General features: G+C 37.5%; 1 protein-coding gene across 1 annotated transcript; it reads left to right on the top strand.

Annotated features, from left to right (window-relative positions):
• Positions 1-11,906: 11,906 nt before the first annotated feature.
• On the top strand, positions 11,907-12,623 carry LOC113281198 (probable GTP-binding protein OBGC1, chloroplastic). The gene is made up of 2 exons (XM_026529875.1): positions 11,907-12,145; positions 12,269-12,623. Exons 1-2 carry the CDS (start codon positions 11,918-11,920, stop codon positions 12,335-12,337), a joined length of 297 nt encoding a protein of 98 aa, XP_026385660.1. The 5' UTR covers positions 11,907-11,917; the 3' UTR covers positions 12,338-12,623.
• Positions 12,624-12,881: the final 258 nt, after the last annotated feature.

Here is a 12,881-nt window from a genome sequence, read left to right as displayed (position 1 = left end):
GTTAACTATATAAACGCCGGGCGTGGGGCGTTAACTATATAAACGCCGGGTTGGGACGTATGTATAATCTTCGTCTCAATGGGGCATTAATTTTATGAACGCCTGGCGTGGGGCGTAAACTTTAGCAACGTCCCAACAGGTGAACATTTCAGCAACGCCTCAACCAGGCGTAACTTATATACACGCCTCTTTATGGGGCGGTGACTTTACGTGCGTTTCACAACAGGCGTAGATTATATACACGCCCGATGACAAACGGTGATTATACATCCGCTCCACTATATATACTTTTTTGGTCTTGGTCCCAGACCAAATATGGTCCTGAATTTGGTTTTGGTCCAGATTTTAATCTTTACTCCGTCCCGTTGCATCTCGTCCATGGACCATAATTATAGGTTTGGTCGTCCACTGCAGTTGCTCTTAGAGATGGCAAACGGGCGGGTCGGGGCTTGCCCGTTACGGATTATACGGGTTCGGGTTAATACGGGTTAAAACTTGTGGGTCAGTTTTCTTAACAGGTGGTCAATTCTTCAACCTGCGCCCGTAACGGGTTAAGTTTGCGGGTTCGCGGGTTACTTAGCCCGTTTCTGGTTACTCAACTGAGTGACTGAGTCAACTCACCAGAAACCAATTTGACAGAGTTTCATCCGATATCTGGTCTATTTCCGGGCATATTCAGGCCATCTAAAGCTCCTTCTCTGCAACCTAACAATAATCTCTAATTCATTTGATATTTAGATTCAATTCAATCAACTTATCAACACTTCAACAGAATTGTCGCACCAAAATTTAAGATCAAGAAAATTGAAATACTTAAGTAACTTAACCACATTAGTTTGTAGTTTTGTAGTTCTGCACTTTAAAAGGAACACAGTACAGTAGTACACTAATCATTAGTTCATGATATCTTCAACAAAGAAAAACACCCTTCAAGACCGTAGTAATACCATTGTTTGTACTTTGTGACTTTCCAACAATAAAGATATTAATAACCACTTCCTGCAAAAAATATATACTGTGGTCAATCAAAAAAAGTGATAATTGTCCAAAAAAAAACATCTCCAATCTCTTTTCTATACAAATTGGAGAGACTGTGATAACTTTCTGTCCAAAAAAACATTCTCAATTTCTCATTTTCCATGTCTATCTTTGAGTTGCTCCAACTATTCAATATGAATCTGTCACTTCAAGCAAAAATAAATCAAACAAAAGAAAACATTCAAGTCAAAAACATGAAATTTGCATATTTACCCTGCTTTATATTGAAGAAGTACGCATACTAATTAGACGCATAAGAACTTACTTCGCCATCCTCCACAACTCCATCCTCCACTGCACCAAGTTCAAATCCTAATACATCTTCTCCAATAATCCCATTGTCCTCATCCCAATCTTATTTTCCTACATGGATTAAAAACAATCAAAGTTATATCTGAAATTTAGACATTCAACTAAATGAAATATTACTGACTAACGCGGCGCCACTTAGGCACACTTACCACCTCCATGGTCCCAATCAAGAGTTGTTATCACCGCCTCAGCATTTTCAGGTAATAAAGAACTACGAAATCGATCAATTACCCTACCACCAATGCTAAATGCAGATTCTGAAGCGACGGTTGAAATAGGAATTGACAAGATATCCCCTGCCATTCTTGAAAGTACTGGAAATCGTTGTTCGTGGCCTTTCCAGTACATTAGGATGTCGAATGGGACATTTCGTTGACATCCATGTTTCTCACTAAGATATAGATCTAACTCTGACAAGTCAGATTGCAGATCACCACCATTTTCCTGTGCTACATCATATTCCTGCATGAAACAAGCAAGAAGTTAGAAATGAGTACAAGGAAGAACATCACAGATTCACAAACACACTTGGTTAAAACACAAAACAATACAAGACCACATGTACTCCATAAATAAGCTTTAAAATTACCTGGAACCACTCACTTCCTTGATGGGCAGAATTCCCACCAGTTTGAATAACCACATTCTGAGTTCCAGTTCCAGAATCTCTTGAAAAGGTGTAATACTCGTTATAAAGTTTTTTCATATTTTCACGCACAGCTTCAACTTTACTTTCTAGTTCTCTTACATCAGGATACAACTTGGAGTAGGCAAAGCTTAGATACTGCAGTTTACATCTAGGATGTAACACAAGTGCCATATCCAATATAGGACTCATGTTTGTCCAATAACTGTCAAATTTTTGTTGCATATCTTTTACCATGTCTCTAATGAATTCAATTTCATTTGTGCTTTATTTTTTTAGTAACACCTGAACTTGACAGACTCCTTCAAAATATAGATTGGAAGTAGGATACTTACTACCAGAAAATAATGTTGTGAGATCATAAAACGTCTTGAGAAACTTTGTGACAACTTCAATTTGCTCCCATTCTTCATCAGTTGGACAGTGTTTATAGTCTGGATCCACCTCCTTCAAATGAGAGAAAACAGCTCTATACGCAAGACAACTGTCTAACATGAGATAGGTTGAATTCCACCCGTATAAAACGACATTCAGTGAGTATATTATAAACATTAATAGACTTCTCTAACTGTATAACAAAAGAAAAGCGGAAACCCACCTAGTTTTAACGTCTTTGCGAATACCCCTTCCTATTCCAGACATTCCTAAAGCATCAACAATGTCCAAGAATTTTTGTTTTCTTACTGGGACTTTTTAAGGGACTTCACCGACTTTATTATCTTGAGCACAGATGGATCAATCTTCACAAGTCCATCTTTAACAATAAGAGATAAGATGTGAGCACAACAACGAACATGAAAGTATTGTCCCTTGTTAAACAAGATCTTCTTTGCAACAAGTCTACTCTGCATAATTCTAGCGCAAGCTCCGTTATTTGCTGCATTATCCAAGGTGATGTTGGATACTTTGTCTTCAATTTCCCAATCTTCTATCATTGCAAATAGCTTTGCAGAAAGGTTTTCACCTGGAAAGGTAAAAGTTAAACTCCCAATAAAGTAATTCACCTGTATGAGGTGGTGGAAGATCACAAGACTCAAGTAAAATATAAATATCACATGCACATAAAATAAAAGATCTCAAGACTCAAGTGTTTCACCTGTATGAGGTGGTGGAAGTTCACAAAAATTCAGAAGATACTTCTTTAACTCCCAATTTTGATCAAGAAAGTGCACAGTTAAGGTTATATACCCTGTAGTCGTAACAGAAGTCCACATGTCTGATGTTAGACACATCCTACCTGTAAGAATAAGTCATACACATCAAAAAATATTATCATAATTAATTACTCAGTAACTTATACATAAAAGTATAAAACAAAAAATCAGCAAATTCTGGATCGTACCTGGAGCAAGTTTCAATATTGTTTCGAAAATACCTTCTTTTCGTGTTTTATGTTTTTTGACAACATCAGCTTTCCCAGTGTTCCTTGATATTGGTTTAGCATCATCAGCACTTAGATAAGCACATATGTCCCTAAATTCTTTCCACTCCACCAACGAAAATGGGACATTTCTTGCAATGAGTAATGCTGACACGAGATCACTAAATTTCATCTGATCAACTTTGCGTACGCGAGAAGACAGCTGGCCATTCTTTGCAGATAAGATCATCTTCCATATGTCTTTAGACTGACGCTCAGGGCGGACATGCCTTCTCATAGACGAGGTTCCACCTTTTTGACTATCATATTTATATGATGCATTACAAGCCTTACACACTCCATACTTTTTTCCGTCTTTATTTTTTACGAGATTAAAAAAATCCCAAACATCAGATCTAAGTCTAGATTTCTTTTCAGTTGAAACAGGTTTAGGTGCACAACCAACAGCTGCGGAGACATTCACAGAATATACCATCTCAACATCATCATCGTCGCTAGACTCGGTACTCATAACATCATTAATATGATCTTGTTCTTGTAATTGTACACTTGACATCCTAGAATATGGAGCCACAAAGAATAGGTCAAAGACTCAAAGACTCAAAAATCAGTACATTACTTTACTTACTTGTAGGAAATAAAAGAATCAGACTACAATAAGTTACATGCATTATGCCTAATGGTGATTGGTGATCATAAGAACAAGCATTTACTTTCACAAACCCCTCACCCTCTTATATCTCAACTAAAGAAAGCAAGTCAGAACATTTGAAATCAGTTAAAATGTAACATTTGAATCAATTACTTCATTCTATGCCAATACAGAATATCAACACAAATATCTTAATTTCTTCATTCTATGCCAATATCTTAATTTCTTCTTAACTCAATCACTAAAAAAACCCTAAGAATTCAATGGCCTCAGATTTCATATAAAGTTAAGTCATAAACCCCTAATAATTCTAACTAAAGATTAAAGAGTTCACATCAAGTTATCCAACTAAGAACCAAAACCAGAATCAGCTTGATTCTGAACAAACATACAATCACCCAAGTTGTATCTCATGATTCTCAATTTCTGATCAAAATCAGATAACCCCAATTATCTCAAAAGATTCAAAAGAACACATATCTACAAATACACAACATTAACTACCAAACTAAGTAAAACCCACTTATGAAAACACTAGATAACAAACATTTAAACATCAAACGGTCAAACCCCAAACCATACATGAATGATACACGATCAAAATGAACAAAAAAACAACAAAGTGACATACAAACATCAAAATCAACTAATTTACTTACTTGCTGCTAGTCTCTAACCATTGTTGTTGTTGTTAATTTTAATTCTCGAACAAGAAGAAGAAGATGAAAAAGATGAGACGAGAACTGAACTACAACTGCCGCTGCGGAGAAAGAAAAGATTAGATTTAGTTAGGGTTTTTTCTTTTTATACCTAGGAGACACATATAGATGGGAAGGACCACGCGTCATTAGCATAGGAATTCCGGGTTTACGGGTTTTACCCACGGATACACGGGACGGGTCGGGTTTACCCGTTTTTTCACGGGCGGGCATTTTCCTAACCCAAACCCGACTTGTTTAAAAACCACCTGATCCGGGTTCGGGTTTTAACGGGCCGGGCTGGGTGAACCTGCGGGTTTTGAGCTTGTTTTCCGGCTCTAGATGGGATATATGTCGGTCCAACACAAGGTAAGGTGAAGCAAAGTAGGTGAATCTCTCTAAATGCTTTTTTGGAAAATCTCCAAAACAAATCATACTATTGTGACCCGATTTACATAATATTCATAAGGGATAATTGGAATTTAATTGAAATTTAGTACTCAGGTTTTAACCAATACTAGGTTTTGGTCTAACATTTGTCCTAACGCTTGGTCCTAACACTTGGTTAAATACTAACTTCCGTTTAGAAAATATTAAAATAGTAAATTTTAAAAAAAGAAAAAAGAAATTGACGTCTTATTTACTATAATAACCTTCTCTTCACAACCCATCTAACCCAACCATGACTTCCATGTCCTCTCATCTAATTCGAACTTCAGATCAACCCATATTCAATTTGATTTCAGACGAAGCTACAAAATTCAATTACACATACAACAGAAACCTATTCATCTTCCTCTCAGTAGCATCTCACAGCACCACCAGTAGCAACTCCAAATCACCAAAACCCCTGAAACTACCGCCGACGTTCCACTCTTCTATCTATGTTGTTTAATAACACATAAGTCGACATACTCAGCACCACCATCACCATTCTAGATCACAGTTCCATTCCAAATCAAACCCAATCCTCTATATTCCCTGTAAGATTTCAAATCTCACCAACATCTTCAGTGACCACCATTAGCACCATCTACAACTCAAGAATACCTCTAAGTCTCAGATTCGTACTCCAACAGACTCTGACCACCAAACTTAATAAACCATAATCTCCCTGAGTCAACCTGAAACCCATCAACATCTTCCATCTGATTTCTTCTCTGAATTTTATCTCAGAAACATCATTTTCATCTACTCAAACCCTAGCTATGAAATTCTCAAATTCCCTCGAATTCATCATCGATTTTTTTAATTCATACTAACAACATCGATTCAGTCAATAACCCATCTCTCAGTAGCATCTTCTCCTTTGTTTTCTGTCATTGATTCGCATCTCAGCCATCTCCTTTCCTTGTTGATGATTTGAACAACAAAAACGCAGATGAAGTTGAAATTTTAATTATAATTTCATTCATCGATCCAAATCCATTTATTATCTCGTATTAATTTCATTCGTCTTCATTAATCTTCAATTGTTCTTCGATCCCTGTCGCTCTGGTTCGTCTTCCTTGATTTTCACGAATATATCAAGTCGAATAAACACCAAATCCTGACTAACTATTGGTCATTCCTTACCATGAAGAGATGATATTATTCGTTAAAAACCCAATCGATATTCCTTACCACTAAGAAAAGATTATATAATTTGATTCTGTAAAAGAAAAAATCACTCTTTCTGCGGCGGTTTGTGAAGATGTTCGAACTGAAGATAATGAAAGAGGAGTAAATAGGGTAATGATGAATATTTGATCTAGACCATAGGATTAATAATGTTATTAAACCCGTTGGATTCCAGATCCACCTAGGGGTACAATTGTAACTTGATATTTTTAGTTTATTTATTTTTATTAAAATGTAGTCATAAACAGTCAACTTAGGTCAGTGTCTGGTCCAGGTACCAAGCCCTAACGTTGTACAAATGTTAGACCAAAGTCTAGTATTGGTCAAAACCTTAGTATTAAAGTCCAATTATCCCTATTCATAATCTTATAAACTATTAACAAAATGGTCGTATTTACGTTAAGTAGAGAGTTAAGTAGTGACTCACAGTTAAATATGTTACTGAAATTATCTAGGTGTTTATGGGTGAAAACTATTTCTGCCGGTTTTGGTAATTTGGGGTGTGTGGATGAGAAATGAATCTAAACCCTAAACAAATGCACTCCACGAGAGTGCTTTTGATTCGAGAGATCAATCTATACAATTCAAGCCTAAACCAAGAAATGGTCGTTCCAGACTTGCTCCGGTCACAAAGTGAAGGAGATGGGGTTGATCTTAGGGAGGTAAGCGAAGAAGGTGTTGAGATTGTGAAGGTGTTGGCTGTTTATGACTTGTATCAGAAAGCTGAACTGGCTTGCAGAATGTAAGCTACCAGTTCCGGTGTTGGGATACGTTGTACCAACACTTGGTTTCTGTCTTGTCTGTCTTGTAAATAGGGAGGAGAACCTATTTATACAAGTCATAAAGCACAACCCTCGTCTCTCGTGGGAAGTGGAGGAAGTGGAGTGATGGAGTAGTGGAGTCGTGTTAGTGTCACACGATCAGTCTTTGCCCACTTCTCCCATCATCACTAACCGTCCATGTCTTCCTGACACGTTCTTATGATGGCGCGTTGCACGCTGCACGCGGTAAACCGCCAGACCAATACCCCAGTATGTATCCCCCAGTTTGTGACATGCTTGATGTCTCGAATGTATGGATCGTAGGACCCACAAGAAGGTATCATACGGTGCTAGGTTAAATAACTAAGTTATTTTGGGAAATTGATATTTATGAAATATCGTGTGTATTCTATGCATGTAATGCATCGAATATATTCAGCATGTGTGAAGCATCGCTTGTTTTAAGGCTTAACGGAGTAAGTCACAAATTAAGCGTCTTAAAATAGTATCATGTCCAGCCATCTTCGAGTGATCCTTTGGAGGCCATACAGGTAAGCCCTGCTTTGTCCGATCACCCCACGTGGAAGAGTGGCGGACGGTGATCATGGTGATGCTTCATTGGTCTCCTAACTCCTATCCTAGGATGTCCGTCCAAGCTAGCGAAGTTGGACGGACGAGATAGCTTGCGACCTACATCTGTGACCGTTGAATTAGGGTTTAGTAGGTGCGCAAGCACTCACTTTCAGCTCAATCGAATTTGAGCTTGGGGACGATTTTGGAGGGACCGATTGGTCCTGCATGGAGGCGGCCCGCCAGTGCTCACGTCCATGTTGGCTCGTCTTGGGGAGGTGCAATCTAAACCACTCGATTCGGACGGCGAAGAGGAGTGGTCGAGATCTGTTTTTCAATAGTAATCATGTGTCACAAAGGATTTCTTAAAGGGGCGTGACATGCCACCTTTGGGCGCACGAATCGAGGAGTTCGGCCTTGGCCGATCGGTCATGCATGTAGACGGGCCCGCGGTGATTGTGTTGACATGCTTGGGACCCTTTGAATCTACATCTACACCCTCCATCTATGCTTGCGAAGATGGACGCTCGTGATCGGTTAGCGACACATGTAATATGCCGCAAAACCTAATTAGGGTTTTATGTTGGTCGCGTGCGTGCTACTTTGACCGGACGAATTTGCATGCTATGCTCTTCGTTTGGATTGGTCGACCACGTGGGACCTACATTGGGCCGGTGGTGAACATGGTGATACCTGACTGAAGGTCATAGGCCTGATCTAAGCCTTCCAAACATGCTGGTGAAGTTGGATGGTCGTGATCAGTTTGAGACCCTTAGTGGAATTTCCTGCGACCCTTTAAGCCTCACGCCGGCCTAACTTCAGGCAACCGCACGTCATTCCGTGGCTAGGTTAGGGGAGGATCGATTATGCAGGTAAGAAGGGGGACCGTCGATGTACACCACGGCACTTGTCCGACCGAACTTGGAACAATCTACGCCGTCCAACTGTGCCGGCGAAGTTGGACGGTCATGACTGTTTTTAAGTCTGCCTTGGTCGTCCTTGTTGCGCGATCCTTTTTAGTTGCTCCACACCAGCCTGGACATCCAACTCTGGGCTGGCGTTTGGTGGATATTTGAAGGGCGTGGTATGTATTCGACCGACCAGGGCAAAGACGAGCCCGCTAGTGGTCATTAAGGTGGTAGCCTGCTCCTGCTGAGGATCGTCTAGGCTGGTTAAATCATGCGGCCAAATTGCGTGATCGTGATTGTTTCTGAGGCTGACATGGACAGTCCAGATGCTCAATCGGGCTAGTATAACACACCGAGATATGTATGCTCAATCGGGATAGTATAACACACCGAGAGTAGCCTGTACGGGTATTTCGTGCATGCCTCACTATTAACACTTGGAGACTCGTGTTACTCTGCTGAGAGCAACATTCAGTCGTCATGCCGCACTAATAATGAGAGTTATGCGGGAACAACACATGAAATACAAGGCTAGTCATGCATTAATTAATAATGCTATAAATTCACAGGGTATATGGGATTGTTGCTACATGCTCCAACCTGGATGAATTCCGTGTATTTAAATCACAGAATACTGGGATTGTTGCCACATGCTCCATTCTAGGTGAATTACTAAAGTGAAGAAGTATTCATCACTTAACAGTGGCTTTATCTTTTGCAGGTTGTCATCGCATAAATTTGGTTTTACAGTTTTAGCCCTAAACTAAGATCCACCATCAACACTAGGTATCCTTCATATTTATCCCTCGATGCATAATTTCAAATTTTGCCTTCACTATAGTTTCTTTGACGGTGGTGCTATTTGTAAGTGGTGGTGCCGCCGTTTACATATCGTTACATCGCATTCAAGATCGTTACACCACATTCACCCAAAGAGTTTATCGGGTCCCCTCTGAGGTTTAGCAAAGATTCGTAAGCTTCCACCACCACCAGCACCGCTTCATCACCACCACCTCAACCAATTAGTTAAATGAGAAGGGTATTTTGGGAAAGTTAACACCATTTTATTCAAGTGTTAAATCGGATGGAAATGTGAACATTTTGTAAACGAATTATAAAAGTATAATCATTTTGTGAACGAATTACAAAAAAGATGACCAATGTGTAATTGGCCCATGTTTTTTTGTTCTTGAAGCATCTCACATCAAATAAAGGTCTATCCAAAATTACCCTTTTAATTAAATCTTACCCTAAAAAATATGCTCCCTTCGTCCTTATTATAAAGGCAGAGTTTAAAAATTTAGTAGTCATATTAAATAGGAAGAGTTCCAATTCCAAAATTATTTTTCCCATATAAATCCTTATTTACGATGCATCAGTATCACACAATTTACTTTTATATGTGAGATAGAGATACACAAATTAGTATTTGTGTAAGTATAAGATAAGGGTGATTAGGAAAGTACGAAGAAATTAATGAAAACTAAATATTTTCTTAAAAAGAATACTACTTCCCCGTCTTTAAAATAGGGATGGAGGGAGTATGCGATTTAACAATCATGCGTAAACCCGTTATATATATTTTTCAGAAAGCTTTTCAATGAACGTACCCGTTCTGGTTTGGGAGGTATGTCATTTCCAACTTTGTTATATAATTTGGCATAATAATATAAACTGAAAAAGGGAAGAATATACTTAAGTTACCCTCTCTCCTTATTGTCTGAAAAATATTGTATGAATAATGAAAGTATCAAATTATTAGAGACAGTGATGTACATATTTACTTGAATGGACCTAAATTTAAGGACCATCAAGTGGTATGGTGGTTCTCATATTCCCTCCCACTGCGAAGATTGGATTTGAACCCTTATAATATGGTTTAAAAATCCTAAATGTATGGATTTAGGAGTCGTCTAGAAACTAGTGTACCATGCTATAAAAAGAACAACAACCTGGGTTTGCACATAAAATAAAATAAAAATATAGGTTTTATGATATTGGAAAATCACTAACAAGGGGGTAGTCAAATGAGATTTTGAATGACTTCTGGGGAGTTCACAAATCTATTGGTAGTCCATAGAGACTTTTGGAGAGTCTCTTAATGTCTCTTGTTATTGGTTAGAGATTTTTTTTTCAAGTCATTTAAATTCCTTAAAACTACATGTTATTGGATTAGGATTTCATAAAAGTCACTCCAACACTCCTGTTATTCGAAGGAGAATTGAAAGTCATTGATTTGTTATTTAAGAGATTGAGAGAGACTTTTTCTTGAAAATAGGCATGGTAAAAATCTCTCCTCAAGAGGTGATATTTTGGGAGACTTGGAAATTTGGAGATTTTTGGTTTTGGGAACGAGCCATTTCTTTTTCTCCTTCTGCAATAATACACTTATGGGCCACTTGTGCAGTAATAAAACTCAACATAGGAAATCAATGGCGAGATAGCATATAGCAAATAAAATGTGGGACATATGGAATAAAGAGAATGAAAATTTAGGTATAGGACAACAACGAGATTTATCTTGACAATTGACACATATTTTATCAGGTATTCATGGTACTTTTATAATTATTGTAACGTGAATAATAAAAAAACTAGTAGATGTTTGGAATTAATCAAGGGATATTATTACGTTTTTGTCTCTACAAATCACATAAACTTTCTACAAGTCTTATTTTTTGTCTCTTCAAGTCACAAAGACTCTCTAAAATACTCTCAGAGAATCATTAGAAATCTATAGATTTTCAAAGAATCTCCATAAGTCACTCAAATTAAAAATATATGAAAGTCCATAAAAATCTTGTTTGACTACCCCCTTGTAAAGCTAGACCAAAAGTAAACATTTAAATCAATCCATAAAGGGCATTAGTGGTACATAAATGGCAGTCAGTATGGGACTCAATGAAAAATGATTCACTATATATAGATCTTAGTTTTAAATTGTGTGTACGTCAGAGACTACAGTACATTTGGAGTGTCCCTTTTAGTTCGCTCTAGTCGAGTCATAAAATTTGTTCAAAACAAATATATAAGGTAGGAAATACCAATAGGTCCTAGAAATAATATATTAGAGAGAGTTTAGTCCAGTTGAATGAGTCAATTGTCTGTTTGGTCCATTTTCAAAACATATTTTATAATTTGGTCATAGAAATTATGGTTTGGTTCTAGGATGACGTCATGGATGATGTAATTGTCATTATGTGGTGACAGAAATATCCTTTTTGGACCACATATATAGAAAAAAAATCCTAGAAAATATCTTATTTTCAGATTTACTTTCTCTCTCTTCCTGTTTTCAGATCTAGTTTCTCTCCTTTTTTTCCTACTAGTGATGAAGAAGATGAAGATGATGATGAACGATTCTCCCTTCTCTCCATTTTTTTCTCTGCTAGTGATGAAGAAGATGAACTATGATGATGATGATGATGATGATGAATACGATGAAGTTTTGCGTTTTTATTTTGATGTTTTCTACTGTTTTGATGATGAAGACGGTGATGTTAAAGATTCTGCTGCTATTTATGATGATGATGAACCTTTATCATCTTCACATGCTTGGGTAAGTTTCGGATCTACAAAAGAACCTTGAAATCCTTTGATTTCTTTTTCTTTTTCTTCATCATCAATTTGGATCTTCTGTTCTTGATTTTTGGATCTGTTGTTGATGGTGTTCGTGTTGTAGAAGATGAAGATGAACTCTGTCGATATTCGTGTTGCTGTTGCTGTTGAAGATGAAGATGAACTCTATTGAATATGAAGAATGATGAAGACGACGAAGTTCATCAAACAGAATGAACTCGTGTTTGATGAAGATGAACTTTGATTTTTAGGGATTTTTTGTGTGTGTTCATGTAAAGAATGAACTATGTTTTTAGATCTTGAATTACTAGGTGTTCATGTAAAGAATGAACTCGTGTCGAAGATAAACTCTGTTTTTTTTTTGTTCATGTAAAGAATGAACTATATTTTTTTGCGTGTTCATGTAAAGAATGAACTCATTTCTAGGTTTGAAATAGTTAGTTTTTGTTAGTTGTTCATTGTGTTGAATGAACTCTGTTTTCTTATAGGTTTAATCAGGTGTTCATTTGAAGAATGAACTCTGTTTCCATATAGGTTTTAATATGTGTTCATTTGAGGGAATGAACCCCGGAGTTCATCAGACAGAATAAACTGGTACAACAAATAAGTATGAACTAACACGAAAGGGTACTTTGATCTATTTAATATTTTTAAATAATTATGGATCAAATGGAAAAGGTGATTTCTGAAAAGACCAAACAGACTTGGGACCACCT

This window comes from Papaver somniferum, chromosome 5 (assembly GCF_003573695.1).
Source record: "Papaver somniferum cultivar HN1 chromosome 5, ASM357369v1, whole genome shotgun sequence".
NCBI lineage: Eukaryota > Viridiplantae > Streptophyta > Magnoliopsida > Ranunculales > Papaveraceae > Papaver > Papaver somniferum.
This window is presented reverse-complemented; position numbering and strand designations above follow the sequence as displayed.

Bases quoted from the DNA above. Each gene is read 5' to 3' on its own strand.
- LOC113281198 (XM_026529875.1), top strand. From the start codon at position 11,918: ATGAAGAAGATGAAGATGATGATGAACGATTCTCCCTTCTCTCCATTT. The intron at 12,146-12,268 runs GTAAGTTTCGGA...TTCGTGTTGTAG, and splicing joins TATCATCTTCACATGCTTGG to AAGATGAAGATGAACTCTGT.